Source organism: Belonocnema kinseyi, chromosome 9 (genome assembly GCF_010883055.1).
Source record: "Belonocnema kinseyi isolate 2016_QV_RU_SX_M_011 chromosome 9, B_treatae_v1, whole genome shotgun sequence".
Classification (NCBI taxonomy): Eukaryota; Metazoa; Arthropoda; class Insecta; order Hymenoptera; family Cynipidae; genus Belonocnema; species Belonocnema kinseyi.
In genome coordinates, this window is record NC_046665.1 from 132,764,961 (window position 1) to 132,783,871 (window position 18,911).

General features: G+C 24.0%; 1 protein-coding gene across 4 annotated transcripts in view; it reads left to right on the plus strand.

The window, feature by feature from the left end:
* Positions 1-18,911, plus strand: part of LOC117180088 (putative glutamate synthase [NADPH]) — a 276,810-nt gene that overhangs the window by 227,704 nt on the left and 30,195 nt on the right. For all 4 annotated transcript variants that reach the window (XM_033372403.1, XM_033372402.1, XM_033372406.1 and 1 more), the window contains 2 exons: positions 2,336-2,601; positions 10,696-11,093. In XM_033372403.1, the coding sequence (XP_033228294.1) occupies positions 2,336-2,601; positions 10,696-11,093 (664 nt within the window). The remainder of the gene's footprint in view (positions 1-2,335; positions 2,602-10,695; positions 11,094-18,911) is intronic.

Here is an 18,911-nt window from a genome sequence, read left to right on the forward strand (position 1 = left end):
TTAATTTAATCGGTAAAATTTCGTTGTTAACAATTAATTTTTTAAACTAAAAATGTAACTATTTCATTTTTGTTTTAAAAATTATCTATTTGGTAGAAAATTCAACTATTTGGTCAAATATTTAATTATTTATTTAAAGAATTAACTACTTAGTAGAAAATTAACTTTTTTTTGTTAAAAATTCCTCTTTTTGAATAAAGAATTATTTCTCTGTTTTCAAAAAATATCATTTTGGTTGAGGATTCAAATTTTTTTTAAATTAGTGTTATTTAGTAGAATTCAACCGGTTCAAAATTAGTTTTTTTTGTTGTTTTTGTTGAAAACATATATTTTTATTTGAAAATTCATTTATTATAGAAGAATATGAAATTATTTGGTTAAAAATTAAACTATTTATTCGAAATATTAACTAATTAGTAGAAAATAATCTTTTTTTGTTGAAAATTCGTAGTGTGGAAAATTAATCTATTTTGTTGAAAATTTGTTTTTTTTTGGTACATAATTAATGTTCTTTTTTGAAAATGTATCTTTTTGGCTATGGATTTAATTATTTTGTTAAAAATTCGTCAATGGTTCAATTGAACCGGTAACATTTTTTTTAAAACTATTTTTAAAAATAAATAAATAAATAAATAAAAATGCAACTATTTCATTTTTGTTTTAAAACTGATCTATTTTGTAAAATATTCAATATTTGGTTAAATATTTAACTATTTATCTGACTAATTAACTACTTGGTAGAAAATTAACTTTTTTTTTGTAAAAAATTCGTCTTTTTTAATTAAAAATGAATTCTCTGTTTTCCAAAAATTACATTTTGGTTGAGGATTCAAAATTTTTAAAAATTAGTGTTCTTTAGTAGAATTCAACCGGTTCAAAATTCGTTGTTTTTTGTTGTTAAAACCTTATATTTTAATTTGAAAATTCAACTATTATGGAAGAAAATGAAATTATTTCGTTAAAAGTTAAACTATTTATTCGAAATATTAACTAATTAGTAGAAAATAAACTTTTTTGTGTAAAATTCGTAGTGTCGTGTGGAAAATTCAACAATTTTGTGGAAAATCTCATATATTTTGTGAAAAATTTGTCTTTGGGTATGAAATTAATATTCTTTTTTGAAAATTCATCTTTTTGGCCGGTAAAATTTTGTTGTTAAAAATGAATTTTTAAACATAAAATTGTAACTATTTCTTTTTACGTTTAAAAACTTATCTATTTGGTAGAAAATTCTACTATTTGTTTTAAAATTTTACTATTTATTTGAAGAATTAACTGCTTGGTCAAAAATTAACTTTTTTGTTAAAAATTCGTCTTTTTTAATAAAAAATTAATCTTCTGTTTTGAAAAATCATCATTTTGGTTGAGAATTCAAATATTTGTTTTTTAAATTCGTGTTATTTAGTAGAATTCAACCGGTTAAAAATTCGTTTTCTTTTTGGCTTAAAAGTTATATTTTTATTTAAGCATTCAAATATTATGCTAAAAAAAACTATTTGGTTTAAAATTAAACTTTATTCGAAATATTAACTACTTGGAATGGAAAATTCAACTGTTTGATGGAAAATTCATCTATTTTGTTGCAAAAATGTTGTTTTGGGTACAAAATTAATGTTGTTTTTTGAAAATTCATGTTTTTGGCTATGAATTCAGTTATTTTGTTAAAAATTCGTCACTGGTTCCATTTAACCGGTAAATTTTTTTTGTTAAACTTAATTTTTTAAAATAAAAATGTAAATATTTCATTTTTGTTTTAAAACTGATCTATCTTGTAAAAAATTCAATATTTGGTTAAATATTTAACTATTTATTTGAAGAATCAACTACTAGGTAGAAAATGAACATTTTTTCTTAAAAAATTATTATGGAAGAAAATGAAATGATTTGGTTAAAAATTAAACTATTTATTCAAAATATTAATTAATTAGCAGAAAATAAACTTTTTTGTTGAAAATTCGTAGTATCGGGTGGAAAATTTATCTATTTTGTTGAAAATTAGTCTGTTTGGGTAAAAAATTAATATTCTTTTTTGAAAATTCATCTGGGTGGAAAATTTAACTGTTTTGTGGTAAATTAATCTATTTTGTTGAAAATTTGTCTTTTTGAGTACAAAATTAATATTCTTTTTCGTCAATGGTTCAATTTAACTGTTTAAAAATTGTTTTTTTTTTGTTGTTAAAAATTATTTTTTCAAACTGAAAATGTATCTATTCCACTTTTGGTTGAAAACTTATATTTTTAGTTTGAAAATTCAACATCCTTTTAAATTTTTTTTTTTGGGTAGAAAGTTCTACTCATTGTAGAATAACTCATTAGAAACCTTGATATTTTTAAGGGGATTTATGAAATATTCGAGAGAGAAGACGAATTACAGACCAGTAGAGAAACGGGTGAACGATTGGGACGAGATCTACAATTTCCAGGGAGTTCGTAAGGGATTGCGAGTCCAGGCAGCGAGATGCATGGAATGTGGAGTGCCTTTCTGTCAAAGTAGCCACGGATGTCCTCTTGGAAATATCATTCCAAAGTGGAACGACTTGGTGTTCCAATCGAACTGGAAAGAAGCTCTCAATCAGTTGCTTCAAACAAACAATTTTCCAGGTTCGTTGCATTAATTATCTACCCTTTTTTTACCCCCCCCCCCCCTCTGAAAAATTGAATTTTCCAATCTACATCGTATAATAATATTATATTATTTAGAAATTTTCAATGATTTTACAAAAATTTCTAATAATTCGCATTTATTTCGGATAGATTACAAATATTTCAGAAAAATTTGACATTGATTTCAAAAAGTTCACAAAGATTTTCATAATTATAATTATCAGATATTTTAAAAATATTTCAAATATTTCGCAAAGGTTTCATAAAGATTTAAATAATTTTGAATTTATAAAATATATTTCGTATATCGCAAATATTTCAAAATATTTCAAAAGAATTTTAATGGTTTCGCAAAGATTTCCCATAGATTTTAGATATAACAGGAAGATTTCAATGATTTTCGAAAGATTTCATAAAATTCTAAAAATTTTTGGTTAGATTAAAAATATTTCACCAAGATTTCAATAATTTATGAAAGATTTCAATAATTTCAAAAATATTGCCAAAATATGTCATATATTTTGAAAAGATTTCAGAAAGATTAGAATGATTTCACAAAGATTTCAATCATTTCACTAATATTATCAAATATTAATAAAATATTTCAGAATATTTTTGGCTTGAAAATTCAACAATTTGGTTTAAAATTATTAATGGGTATATTTTTGGGTAAAAAATGCATCTGTTTTGTTGAAAATTCAACTGTTATGGTAGAAAATTAAACTACTTGGTTTAAAATTAAACTATTAATTTGAAATATTAACTACTTGGTATAAAATAAATAATTTTATTGAAAATACGTAGTATTTTTTTCGTTGAAAACTTATCTATTTGGTAGAAAATTCAACTATTTGTTTTAAAATTTAACTATTTATTTAAATTAACTTTTTTGTTAAAAATTTCTCTTTTTTAATAAAAAATTAATCTTTTTTGAAAAATCATCATCTCGGTTGCGTATTCAACTATTTTGTTAAAAAATGGTATTTTTTGGTTTCATTTAACTAGTAGAAATTTTCTTTTAAATGATTTTTTAAAACTAAAAATGTAACTATTTCGTTTTTCGTTTAAAACCTATCTATTTGGTAGAAAATTTAACTATTTGTTTAAAAATTTGACTATTTATTTGAAGAAATAACTACCTGGTGGAAAACTAACTTTTTTTGTTAAAAATTCCTCTTTTTGAATAAAAAATTAATTTTCTGTTTTGAAAAATCATCATTTTGGTCGATGATTCAAATACTTTTTCAAAAATTCGAGTTTTTTAGTAGAATTCAGCCGGTTCAAAATTCGTTTTTTTTTTGTTGTTGTTGAAAACTTATATTTTCATTTAAAAATTCAACTATTATGTCAAAAAACGACTATTTGGTTTAAAATTAAACTATTTATTCGAAATATTAACTAGTTAGTGGAAAATAAACTTGTTGGTTGAAAATTATTAGTATCGGGCGGAAAATTCAACAATTTTTTCATAATTATAATTATCAGATATTTTAAAAATATTTCAAATATTTCGCAAAGGTTTCATAAAGATTTAAATAATTTCGAATTTATAAAATATATTTCGTATATCGCAAATATTTCAAAATATTTCAAAAGGATTTTAATGATTTCGCAAAGATTTCCCATAGATTTTAGATATAACAGGAAGATTTTAATGATTTTCGAAAGATTTCATAAAATTTTAAAAAAATGTTGGTTAGATTAAAAATATTTCACCAAGATTTCAATAATTTATGAAAGATTTCAATAATTTAAAAAATATTTCCAAAATATATCATATATTTTGCAAAGATTTAAGAAAGATTAGAATGATTTCACAAAGATTTCAATCATTTCACCAATATTATCAGATATTAAAAAAATATTTCAAATATTTCAGAAAGGTTACAATAATTTCCCAAAGATCGCATAAAGATTAAAATTATTTGACAAATATGACCAAATATTTCAAAAATATTTTAAATACTTAACAAATATTTCAGAGAGATTACAATGATTTCCCAAATATTTTACAAAGAATTAGAATATTTCGCAAAAATTTTAGATATATTTCAACGGTTCCACAAAGATTTTAGTGCTTTTACAAAAAATTCAATAATTTCACAAATATTATCAGATATTTCGAATATTTTACAAAGATTTAAAACATTTCGCATAGATTTAAAAGAATTCTCCTAGAATTCAATAATTTCACAAATATTAACAATTTTTTTTTAACACATCAAAGATTTTTCAAAGATTTTTAATGATATCAGAAAGATTTGAATGATTTTCCAAAGATTCCAATAATTTCGCCAATATTATCAGATATTAAAAAAATATTTCAAATTCTTCGCAAATATCTCCAAACATTTCCGAAAGATTGCACAAAGATTTCAATAATTTCACAAATATTATCAAATATTTCGCAAATGTTTCTTAAAGATTTATAAAATTTCGGATAGATTTAAAAGATTTCTGAAAGAATTTAATGATTTCAATAATTTCACAAATATTGCCAATTGTATATAAAAAAAAATATCCTTAATATATCGCAAAGATTTCAGAAAGATTTTACAAAAATTGTAATAATTTCGCAAAGATTTTCCATAGATTTCAGATGAATTCAATGATTTCCTAAAGCTTTCATATAATTTAAAAAGATTTCGGTTAGATTAAAAAGATTAAAATAATTTCACAAATTTTACCAAATATTTCCAAAATATGTAATATATTTGCAATGATTTCTAAAGATATCAGAAAGATTGGAACGATTTCACAAAGATTTCTATAAGTTCACCAATATTATCAAATATTAAAAAAATATTTCTAATAATTCGCAAATATTTCAGAAAGGTTACAATAATTTCCCAAAAATTTCAAATATTTCGAAAAGATTTTAGATAGATTTAAAAGATTGCACCAATATTTCAATAATTTCACAAATATTTCTAATTATATATTTCAACTTTAACTTTTTTCTTAAAAATTCGTCTTCTTGAATAAAAAATTAATCTTCTGTTTTGAAAAATCATCATTTTGGCTGAGGATTCAAATGTGTTTTTTTTTAATTAGAGTTATTTAGTAGAATTCAATCGGTTCAAAATTCGTTTTTTTGTTTTGTTTAAAACTTATATTATTATTTAAAAATTCAACTATTGTGCTAAAAAAACTGGTTTAAAATTAAACTATTCATTCGAAATATTAACTACGTGGTAGAAAATAAACTTTTTTTTGAAATTTCGTATTATCGGGTAGAAAATTCATATATTTTGTTAAAAATTAGTCTGTTTCGGTAAAAAATTCCTCTTTTTGCTATGGATTCAACTATTATATTAAAAATTCGCCAATGGTTCAATTTAACCGCTAATTTTTTTGTTAATAAAAAAAATGTAACCATTTCATTTTTGGTTCAAAACTGATCTATTTGACAGAGAATTCAACTATTTGGTTAAAAATGTAAGTATTTATTTGAAGAATTAATTGCTTGCTAGATAATTCAATTTTTTGTTGAAAATTCAATTTTTTGTTGAAAATTTGTGGTATTGGGTTAAAAATTATTTTCTCAAACTGAAAATGTATCTATTCCACTTTTGGTTGAAAACTTATATTTTCAGTTTGAAAATTCAACTTCCTTTTAAAATGTTTTTTGGGTAGAAAGTTCTACTCACTGTCAAATACTTTTGCAAATGTTTCATAAAGATTTTGAACATTTTGGATAGATTTAAATGATTTCTCAAAGAATCCAATGATTTCAATAATTTCACAAATATTACCAAATATTTATTTCAAAAATATTTTAAATATATCGCAGATTTCAAAAGATTTCAGAAAGATTTTGACCTTTTTGCAAAGATTTCCCATAGATTTCAGATATAGTAGAAAGATTTCAATGATTTCCCAAAGATTTCATAAAATTTAAAAAGTTTGCGGTTAGTTTGAAAAGATTTTAATAATTTGTGAAAGATTTCAATAATTTCATAAATATTTTCAAAATATGTCATATATTTTGCAAAGGTTTCCCATAGATTTCAGATATTTCAGGAAGATTTTCAGCTCTTAAAAAAATATTTCAATTCGCAAATATTTGCAAATATTTCAGAAAGGTTACAATAATTTCCCAAAGATTTCAAATATTTCGCAAAGATTTTAGGTAGATTTCAAAGCTCGCATAAAGATTTAAATTATTTGACAAATATTTCAATTATTTCAAAAATATTACCAAATATTTCAAAAATATTTTAAATACTTAACAAATATTTTCAAATATTTTAGAAAGATTACAATGATTTCCCAAAGATTTTACAAAGAATTAAAATATTTCGTAAACATTTTAGATAGATTTCAAAAGTTCCACAAAGATTTCAGTGCTTTTACAAAAATTTCAATAATAATTTCTCAAATGTTATCAGATATTTAAAAAATATTTCAAATATTTTGCAAAGATTTCATAAAGATTTAAAACATTTTGCATAGAATAAAAAGATTTCTTAAAGAATTCAAGGATTTCAATAATTTCACAAATATTATCAAGTTTTTTAAAACAATATTTTTAATGTTTTGCAAAGATTTCCAAAAATATCAGAAAGATTTGAATGATTTCCAAAAGATTTCAATACTTTCACAAATATTATTAGAGATTTCAAAAATATTTCAAATCTTTCGCAAAGATTTCGCATAGAATTAAAAGATTTCTCAAAGAATTCAATGATTTAAATAATTTCACAAATATTAGGAAGTATGTAAAATTCCAAAATATTTTTAATATATCGCAAAGATTCAAAAGATTTCAGAAAGATTTTAATGATTTCGCAAAGATTTCCCATAGATTTAAGATATATCAGGAAGATTTCAATGATTTTCCAAAGATTTCATAAAATTTTAAAAGTTTTTGGTTAGATTAAAAAGATTTCACCAAGATTTCAATAACTTCACAAATATTACCAAGTATTTTTTAAAAATATTTCAAATATTTTGCAAAGATTTCTAAAGATATCAGAAAGATTTGAATAATTTACCAAAGATTTCAATAATTTCACAAATATTGCCAAATACGTATTTCAAAAATATTTTAAATATATCGCAACCGGGAATTCTACAAAATTTTTAGAATAAAAATTTTGTCCAACTTTGATTTTCACAGTTTCTTAAATAATTTTTCAAATTGTGATTTTTATAGATTAGTATATTATTTTGTTTGGAATGCTTAATTCGAAAATATTTCACTTAACAAATTTTCCATTTTAGATTTTTTAATTTTTGAGCATATATTTTAATTTAAAGAATTTTAAAATGCAGTTTTAAAGACTGAAAGAATTAGAAGTTTTTAAAATCGAAGATCTTTTTATAAAAAAACATTTGTTGGTAAAAAACAGTTTTATTTTATCAACTGTAGATATAAATAAATAAATAATTTTTTTAATGGATTTGTGCTTTAAGTATAGAAATCTGATCTAGATCCGTTCAAAATTTGAGAATTTCCAGATTGTAACTGTTTCAATCCGAAAGTCTTGATAAGAATTGAAATTAATAAATCATTTATTCCGATAATTTTATTTTTAAATACAAATTTTCATGATTTGTCAATATTATATTTTTAATTCAGAGTTTCAGGTCTTCCTTTATGTTATTTTTCAAAATTAAATTTCATGAATAAATTTATTAATATATTATTCCTATTAATTTTTTCTACTATTAAAAAAATGCAAACTTGCGTTTATTTTCAACTTAATAGTCATAATTAAAGGTTTTTATTAAATTAACAATATTGTAAGTCTAAATTATTTAATTTGTATCCCATTTAATTAGTAATTTCTTAGTGTAGAAAAAGAATAAGTATTTAATTTAAATAGTTGAATTTTCTGCCAAGAATATTAATTTTCTATCAAAAAAGACCGATTTTTCACAAAATAAATTAATTTTAAACTAAAAAAGATATTTTTTTAAATAAAATTTGTAAATTATCAGTAAAAAAATTATTTAAAAAAAAAAACGAATTTTCAACCAATTTTTAAATCTTTCAGCGAAGGAGATGAATTTTACATTAAAAAACTTGATTTTTCAACAATAAAGTTTAACTTTCAACTATGTACTTCAAAGATTCAGATTCAGTTCCAAAAATATAAACCGACGTCATTATTTTCGATTCTCTAAATTTTATAATCAATCAATGCATTTAAAAAATTTCCAAATTCTACAGTTTTAAGGAATTTTAATCTAGAAACATTAGAAATTTAACGATCAAATTTTTTTTCTTTTTTAAGCTAAACACTTCTTGAATTAAAATTTAAATTATTTTTATTTTACATAGTGAAAAAATCCTTAAAATGGTTCAAGATTTTATTTCAAAATCTTGCGACATTTACATGTGGTTTCAAATTAAAAAAATTTTGAATAATTAAAATAAAAAATCAGAACTTCTAAACATATTTTAAAATTATTAGAATTTTTCCCTTACAACTTCTTTAAAAACCTGCCAAATTAAATAAATTTCCTTGAATTCTTCCTCAATAGTTTCTGATAATTTTTTAACTCTTTGTAAATCTTTTTCAATATTCGTTTAAAATTACTTTTTCGAATTAAAAAATTATTTTCAATTTTCCTAGCAAATGTTTTTTATTCTTCTGAAGTCTTTCAAAATTCTTAAATCTTCTAAATTTTTTGTTCGAAGTGTGAAGAAATCTATATTTTGTTTTAAATTAGGTCGTGGACCATTTGCATCGAAATTTTGGTACAAATAGCCATCTTTAAAAATTATTTGAATTTTTCCTAAAATTTTTCCTACAAATATTTAGCAATATTTCACTGTTAATTTAAGACGAGTAAATTGAAACCAAATATTTAAAAGAAAACAATTTGGAACTGAATTGTTTTACATAGAAAGCTTTGAATCTTTAGATTTTCGAAGAACTTTTAATCTTTAGCGTTACGATTTTAATTGTTCGTAGTCAGAACTTCTAAATATATTTTTAAATTAATCGAAATTTTCCTACAATTTTTGAAACTCCAGCAAATAAAATCCTTAAAATCTTCCATGTTCTGCTTTTATAATTTTTGAAATCTCTAAAAATCTTCTTAGTCTTTCACAATTCTTACAAAAAATTATAAATTTTTTGTTTGGAAATCTACAAAAATCTACATTTTATTTAAAATTCGGCTGTTAGTATTTGAAATTATTTCAAGTTCTAAATTTAATTCGAATCTTTTTAAAACTTCTAAATATCTCTTAAAATTACTCTAATATTTTTACAAATAATAAGTGTTGTATTATTATTTAAAAATTCAAATTCAATTTTTTTTTATAAATTTGCAGGATTTTCTAAAAGTTTTAGAAAAAATTCAATTAATTTTGATATATATTTAAAATTTCAGACAAAAAAAATCAAAAATTATTTTGAATTTGGAAAAATTTAAAACCTCTTCTAGATTTCTCAATAGTTTGAAATAATATTTTAAAGCTTTCAAAAGATGCCTAGATTATTTAAAATAAAAATAATTTAGCGTCTAATTTAAGAGCTGTTAAGCAAAAAATTATTTTTCAATTTTTAATGTGTCTAGCTTAAAATTACTCAAAATAATATAATTTTGAAAATTTTTAAATTTCATTGTTTGATTCTTTAATTTAGACTATTGAAAATGTCAAAATCGATTTATATCGCTGGAACTTAATCTGAATCTTGGAACTCTATAATTTCTAAAAGTTCTAAATTTTGCAGCTTATTTGCATTTCATTCAACTTTTAAAGTTCAATTTTAAAAGTTTGAAATTCAAGAGTTCCACTTTGAATACTTAAATTTGTTTTTTGTTGTTTATTAATTTATATGGAAAAATGTTTAGAATATATTTTGATTTTTTAAATTTTATTGGCCGTGAAAAATGTTTGCGAACCGGAAAATGACCGGGAATTTTTTCTTCGCTTAAAACGGCCACCCTGATGATTTTTCAATGATTTCGAATAAATTAAAAAGATTTCAAAAATACTTTCATTATTTCACCAAGATTTTAGGGTCGATTTTTGAAAAAATGCAAACGTTCCGCTGAATTTAATGATTCGATTTCCGAATCAAGTGATTTTATTATTATTATTTCTAAAGAAATAATAAATTCTCGCAGAATTCACTGGGCGGGTGTGTCCAGCTCCCTGCGAGGGAGCCTGCGTCTTGGGAATAAATGAGCCGGCAGTGACAATAAAGAATATCGAATGTGCGATAATCGATCATGCATTTGAGCAAGGATGGATCACGGCAAATCCGCCGAAGACGAGGACAGGAAAGAAAATTGCGATTGTGGGTTCAGGACCTGCAGGACTCGCGGCTGCTCATCAGCTCAACAAAGTTGGCCACCTAGTTACAGTATTCGAGAGGAATGATCGAGTTGGAGGATTGCTTCAATATGGAATTCCTACCATGAAATTATCAAAGAAGGTCGTACAAAGGCGGGTCGCTCTTCTCGCGGCTGAAGGAATCACCTTCAAGACGAATGTCGATGTGGGAAAAGATGTTACCGCAAAGGTAAGTTTTTTTTTTTATTTAATTTTAATTGTTTAGTTTTTTAATTTTTAAGATTTTGCGTGAACATTGCATTTCAGTATTTCAAATTATTTCCAGGATTTTTAACGGTTACACAGAAATTTTAAAAATTTTCCGTGAACAATTATAATTTATACTCTGGGACAGAGAATTTTAGTAAAGAATTATAATTTTCAATTTGCGGCAGAGAATTTCAGAAAAGAAATATAATTTTTACTCTAGAGCAGGACATTTTATAAAGCATTGTAACTTTCATTTGGGACAGGCAATTTTTGAGTTTGGGACAAGGACTTCTCGAGAATAATTATAAATTTAAATTTAGGGCAGAAAAGTGGCGTAAAGAATTATAATTTTGAGTTTAGAGTAGGGAAATTTCAGTAAAGAAATATAATTTTCACTTTAAAATAGGAAATTTTATAAAGAATTAGAATTCTGACTTTGGGACAGGGAACTCTCATTCAGAATTATAATTTTGACAATTGGGACCTGAAATTTTCGCTGAGAATTATAATTTTTATTTTAGGACCGAGAATTTTAGTAAAGAATCTTAATTTTGAGTTTGGCAAAAGGAATTTTCGCAAATAATTATAAATTTGAATTTAGGACAGAGAATTTTCTTGAAGAATTATAATTTTTATCCTGGGACAGGGAATTTTAGTCAAGAATTATAATTTTAAGTTTGAGACAGGTAATTTCTGTAAAGAAATATAATTTTGACAATTGGGAGAGGGAACTCTCACAGACAATTACAATTTTTTATTCAGGGCAGGGAATTTCCGGTAAGAATTATAGTTTTCCCTTTGGGCCCTGGAATTTCAGTAAAGAATTATACTTTTTATTTTGGAAAGGAATTTTAGTATAGAATTATAATTTTGAATTTGAGTTTGAAAATTCAAGTATTTTTGTAAAAAAAATTACTTTTTTTTTGTTTAAAATTATTATATTTATTCTGAAAATTCCAACTGAAATCTTTTCTGGATGAAAATTCAATTGTTTTAATGCGCGTTGGCCCTTTTGATTTAAAAATTCATCTATTTTAGTAGAAATTGCATTTTTTTTATAGAAATGCAACTTTTTGGTTGAAAATTCTATAATTTTCTGAAAAAGTCATCCTTTTTGGTTGAAAATTTAATTGTTTTTTGGTTTCTTGATGCCCTTTTTGGTTAAAAATTCGTCTTTTATGTTGAAAATCCAACTATTTTCATAGAAAATTTACTTTTGTTTGATATTATGATGTTGAAAAGTCAACAAAAATCTTTTTTGTCTTAGAAATTCTACAATTAGGTACAAAAGTCAACTATGTGGTAGAAAATTCAACCGTTTTGTAGAAGATTCGTTTTTTTTTAAATGTCAAATTAGTTTTCCTTTCTGCAATTTGTTAAAAATTCGTTTGTTTTTTTGACAGAAAAATAAATTTCTTAGTTAAAAATTCAACTTTTTGGTTAAAATTTAATTTTTTCAGTTAAAAATTAATTTTTTTAACTTGCAGTATAACTACTTGATGGAAAATGAACTTTTTTGTTGAAACTTCATATTTTTAGGTTGAAAATTCAACTATTTTGTATAGGAAATTCGTCTTTTCTTGAAAATTCAATAGTTTGGTGGAAAATTGAATTATTTTGTAGATGATTCTTTTATTTTTGTATTAAAAATTAATTTTTTTCTATTATAAATTAACTACTCCATATTTTTGGTTGAAGGTTGATGATTTTAGTTTAAAAATCAACTATGCGGTATAAAATATATGTAAGTTGTTGGAAACTCTTCTTTTCTGATAAAAAAAAGTATTCTGTTTCGTTGAAAATTTCAAGCATTTAGTTAGAAATTGATGTATTCTGTTAAGCATTCGTATTTTTTGATAAATAAAAAATCTTCTTGGATAAAAATTCAACTATTTGGTTCAAAGTTGATCAATTTGATTAAGAATTCGTCTGTATTTGTAGACAATTTAATTTTTTGTTTAATGATATTTTTTATTTTAAATATCAAATATTACATTTTTCGTTGAAAATTCGTTTTTTGATTGTTAAAAATTAATGTATCAGTTACAAATTTAACAATTTTGTGTAAAATTGAATTGTTTGGATAATATGAATTTTTAAAAATAAAAATTGATAATTTTTTGTTAAAAATCCACTGTTTTATACAAAACTCGTTCTTTTTGCTTAAAAATTTAACAATTTAGTATAAAATTCAACTGTTTTGTAGAAAATTAGTTTTTTTTGTGTTGAAAATTAGTTTTTTTTGTGTTGAAAATTAGTTTTTTTTGTGTTGAAAATTAGTTTTTAGCCCATACAAAATTTAATTATGGCATTTTTTATCTTTTTTCTATAAAAATTCAAATATTTGGTTAAAAATATTTGTAATCTATCAAAAATCCATCTTTTTTAGTAGAAAATTAATAGTTCCTTCTTCCAAATTTTAGAAAAAGAGAGTACTTGAAGCAGTTTTTAGATTAGAAATATTATTTCGAAGAGGAAATATTTCTGAATTATAATATAATTTTTTTTTAATACATTTTTCGTTGGGAATTTTCCTTTTTTTTCTAGAAAATTCAATTATTTGAGTTTACAAGCTAACCTTTTTTTTTATAAAAATTAACTTTGTCGTTGAAATATTCGTAATTTTAATTTAAAATTCATATCAGATTAAAAATCTAACTCCTTTGTTGAAAATCATTTTTTAACTAAAAATTTAACTATTCCAGTAGAAAATTGAACTATTTTTCTGAAAATCTGAATTTTTTAGTTAAGAATTAGATTTTTAACGGAAAATTCAACTATTCTATTTTTTGTTGAAATTTCATATTTTTTTAATGAAAATTTAACTATTTGATTGAAAATTGCTATTTTTCATTTAAAAATGAAACTTTTTTTTTTAATTTATGTAATCTGTGTAAAATTCATATTTTTTGTAAAAAATTAATCTTATTGGTTTGAAATTCTTGATTTATTTTAGGTTTAAAATGCAACTATTACCGTTAAAGTTTCATTATTTTAGTTGAAAATTTATTAGTTCGATTGAAAGTTAATTTTTTCATCTGAAAATTTAGCTCCTCCACTTTAAGCTCAAAATGGTTCTTTTATGGCTCAAATTTAACAGTTCGTATGTAAATTAGTCTTTTTTAATTGAAAATTAATTTTTTTTCGTTGAAAATTGATGTTTTTTTACTTCTTTGGTAGAAAATAGACTTTTTCTTGTATAAAATATATTTTTTTTTTGAGAGAGAGTTAATATCATTGTTTAAAAATTCTTCTTTTTGTTTGAAAATTCATTTCTTTGGTTGAAAAATGAGCTATTTGATTGAAAAATTATTTTTTCTTTGGATGAAATCGAATTTTTTAACGGAAATTTAACTATTTTTCTGACATTCGATTTTTTTGGGTTAAGAATTAAACTTTTAATGAAAAATTCAACTATTCTATTTTTTGTTGAAATTGTATATATTTTGGATTAAAATTTAATTATTTGATTGAAAATTTCTTTTTTTCTTAATTTCAAAATTAAACCTTTTCTTTTAATTTCGTGTAATTTGTGTACAATTCGTATTTTTTTGTAGAAAATGAATCTTATTGGTTTAAAATTCTTTTTGAATTTTAGGTATGCAATTCAACTATTGAGGTTAAAAATTCATCATTTTAGTTAAAAATTCATTATTTTTTAAATGAGCCAATTTATTAAAAACTTGTTGTTTTTTTTTTGCTGGAAATATTTGTTTGCTTAAATAAAAAATGAAAACACTATTTCAGTTGAACATTCTACAATTTTATTTAAAAATTCCTTTTTTTTTTGGTAGAGAATTCATGTTTTGACAAAAAATTTCATTATTTAATTATTGGTTAATAAATGATGTTTTTAGTTGAAAATTCGTCTTTTTTGGTTAAACATTGATTTTCTTAAATTAAAAACCACATTTCTAAGATTTCAAAACATTACAAAGATTTTAAACAATTTCAAAATTTTTTATATGATTTCATAAAGATTTCACAAATGTTTAAAATTTTCCAGTGATTTCAAACGAATACAAAAGACTTAAAGAAGATTTCACAATTTCTTTAAAGAATTCATAAGGATTTCAAAAGATTGTCAAAACATTTCAAAGATTGTAAGCGATTTCAAAAGGTTTCAACACATTTGAGAAGATTTCAAAAGACTTAAATTATTTTAAACAGACAACAAAAGATTTCGCAAACAAAGATTAAAGTAAGAGTTTAAAAAGATTTCAAAGATTTCAAGAATTTTAAAGATTTTACAAAAACTTTCAAAAACGCCAAAAGATTTCTCAAAGATTTCACCGAAATTTCAAGCTTTCACTAAGGTTTGTAATACTTCACAAAGATTTCAAAAGACTTCACAAAAATTTCAATAATATCAACGACATTACAAAGATTTAAAAATATTCCTAAAGATTTCACAAAGACCACTCATGTTCGTAAAAAATCAAAAATTTGTTTATTTACTATTCGGCTTTCTTTATACATTTTTGGTAAATAAAAAATGAAATGGCTCATTTTTTACACGCATGAAAAAAATTTATTTCATTATTTGATGTAAAAAAGGAGACCTGGAAAATTTTGATTTCTTGACCTGGAAAAACTGAAAAAGACCTTGAATTTTGTTCCCAAGAATCGCTAGACACACTGTATAGGCTGAGACACATCTTTTTTTTTGTTCAATTTAACTTTGTCTGATTTAAAAAGAAAATTATTTCCTTTGTTAAAATTTTAACTAATATATCTTTTTACTGTGAGATATTTTTTGGTTAAAAATTCGCAAGAGAGAGTGTAATACAGGTTGGGACACTACATAGGTTGGAACACTGTATAGGTTGGGACACTATAGGCTGAGACACATTTTGCTTTTTTGGTTCAATTCAACTCTTTCTGATATAAAATGAGAATCTTTCCTTCGTTAAAATATCAACTATTATATTTTTTATTGTAATTTAATATTTTTACGTTAAAATTTCGTAGTAGAGAGTGCCGTACAGGTTGGGACGCTAAATAGGTTGGAACGCTAAAAAGGTTGAGACACTGTATAGATTGAAACACTAAATAGGTTGGGACACTGTATAGATTGGAACACTAAATAGGTTGGACACTGTATAGATTGGAACATTAAATAGACTGGGACACTAAATAGGTTGGCTCGCTAAATAGGTTGAGACATTAGGTAATTCTGCATTTCTTTGCACCTTTAGCCCTGGAATTTTAGTAAAGAATTATAATTTTTACTTTGGACTGGAATTTTAGTATAGAATTATAATTTTTAATTTGAGTTTGAAAATTCAAGTATTTTCGTAAAAAAATTTACTTTTTTTTGTTAAAAATTATTGATTTCTTGACCTGGAAAACCTGAAAAAGACCTTGAATTTTGTTCCCAAGAATCGCTAGACACACTGTATAGGCTGAGACACATCTTTTTTTTTTTTGTTCAATTTAACTCTGTCTGATTTAAAAAGAAAATTCTTTCCTTTCTTAAAATTTTAACTAATATATCTTTTTACTGTGAGATATTTTTTGGTTAAAAATTCGCAAGAGAGAGGGTCATATAGGTTGGGACACTACATAGGTTGGAACATTGTATAGGTTGGGACACTATAGGCTGAGACACATTTTGCTTTTTTGGTTCAATTCAACTCTTTCTGACATAAAATGAGAATCTTTCCTTTGTTAAAATATCAACTATTATATTTTTTATTGCAATTTAATATTTTTACGTTAAAATTTCGTAGTAGAGAGTGCCGTACAGGTTGGGACGCAAAATAGGTTGGGAAACTAAATAGGTTGGGACACGAAATAGTTGGGGACACTAAATAGATTGGGACACTGTATAGATTGGAACACTAAATAGGTTGGACGCTGTATAGGTTGGAACACTAAATAGGCTGGGACACTAAATAGGTTGGCTCGCTAAATAGGTTGAGACATTAGGTGATTCTGCATTTCTTTGCACCTTTGGCCCTGGAATTTTAGTAAAGAATTATAATTTTTACTTTGGACAGGAATTTTAGTATAGAATTATAATTTTTAATTTTAGTTTGAAAATTCAAGTATTTTCGTAAAAAAAATTTACTTTTTTTTTGTTTAAATATATTATATTTATCCTGAAAATTCCAAATGAAATCTTTTCTGGATGAAAATTCAACTGTTTTAATGCGACTTGGCCCTTTTGGTTTAAAAATTCATCTATTTTAGTAGAAATTGAATTTTTTTATAGAAATGAAACTTTTTGGTTGAAAATTCTATAATTTTCTTAAAAAGTCATCCTTTTTGGTTGAAAATTTAATTGTTTAGTTGGAAATTCAACTAATTCATAGAAAATGTACATTTTGCTTCAAATGCATACTTCGATGTTGTAAAGTCAAACTGAAATCTTTTTTGGGTGAAAATTCAATTATTTTTATGAAAATTTACCTTTTTAGTTAAATACTTATCTGTTTGAATATAAATGGCCTCTTTCTTGGGTTTTTGATGCCCTTTTTGGTTGAAAATTCGTCTTTTATGTTGAAAATTCAACCATTTTCATAGAAATTTTACTTTTGTTTAATATTATTTAATATTATATTTAATATTATTATTTAATATAATTTATTATTGTATTAAATTCGCTGGAGAGGGTGTCATACAGGTTGGGACACTACATAGGTTCGAACACTGTATAACTTGGGACACTATAGGATGAGACACATTTTGCTTTTTTTTGGTTCAATTCAACTCTTTCTGATATAAAATGAGAATCTTTCCTTCGTTAAAATATCAATTAGTATATTTTTTATTGTAATTTAATATTTTTATGTTAAAATTTCGCAGTAGAGAGTGTCATACAGGTTGGGTCGCTAAATAGGTTGAGGTACTAAATAGGTTGGGGCACTAAATAGGTTGGAAAACTTAATAGGTTGGGGCGCTAAATAGTTTGGAACGCTAAATAGGTTGGGACATTGTATAGATTGAAACACTAAACAGGTTGGGACACTATATAGATTGGAGCACTAAATAGGTTGAACACTGTATAGATTGGAACACTAAATAGATTGGGACACTAAATAGATTGGGAAACTAAATAGATTGGGACACTGTACAGATTGGAACACTAAATAGGTTGGGACACTGAATAGGTTGGGATGCTAAATAGATTGGGACACTATATATATTGGAGCACTAAATAGGTTGGACACTGTATAGATTGGAACATTAAATAGGTTGGGGCGCTAAATAGGTTGGGACATTAAATAGATTGGGAAACTAAATAGGTTGGGACACTGTACAGATTGGAACACTAAATAGGTTGGAACACTGTACAGATTGGAACACTAAATAGGTTGGGACACTGAATAGGTTGGAACGCTATAAAGGTTGGGACACTGTATAGATTGAAACACTAAATAGTTTGGGACACTATAGATTGGAGCACTAAATAGGTTGGGACGCTAAATAGGTTGGAACGCTAAAAAGGTTGGGACACTGTATAGATTGAAACACTAAATAGATTGGAGCACTAAATAGGTTGGGCACTGTATAGATTGGAACACTAAATAGGCTGGGACACTAAATAGGTTGGGGCGCTAAATAAGTTGGGCACTGTATAGATTGGAACACTAAATAGGCTGGGACGCTAAATAGGTTGGGACGCTAAATAGGTTGGGACACTAAATAGATTGGGAAACTAAATAGGTTGGGTCACTGTATAGATTAGAACACTAAATAGGTTGGGACACTGTATAGATTGGAACACTAAATAGGTTGGGACACTGAATAGGTTGGGACGTTAAATAGGTTGGAACGCTAAAAATCTTGGGAC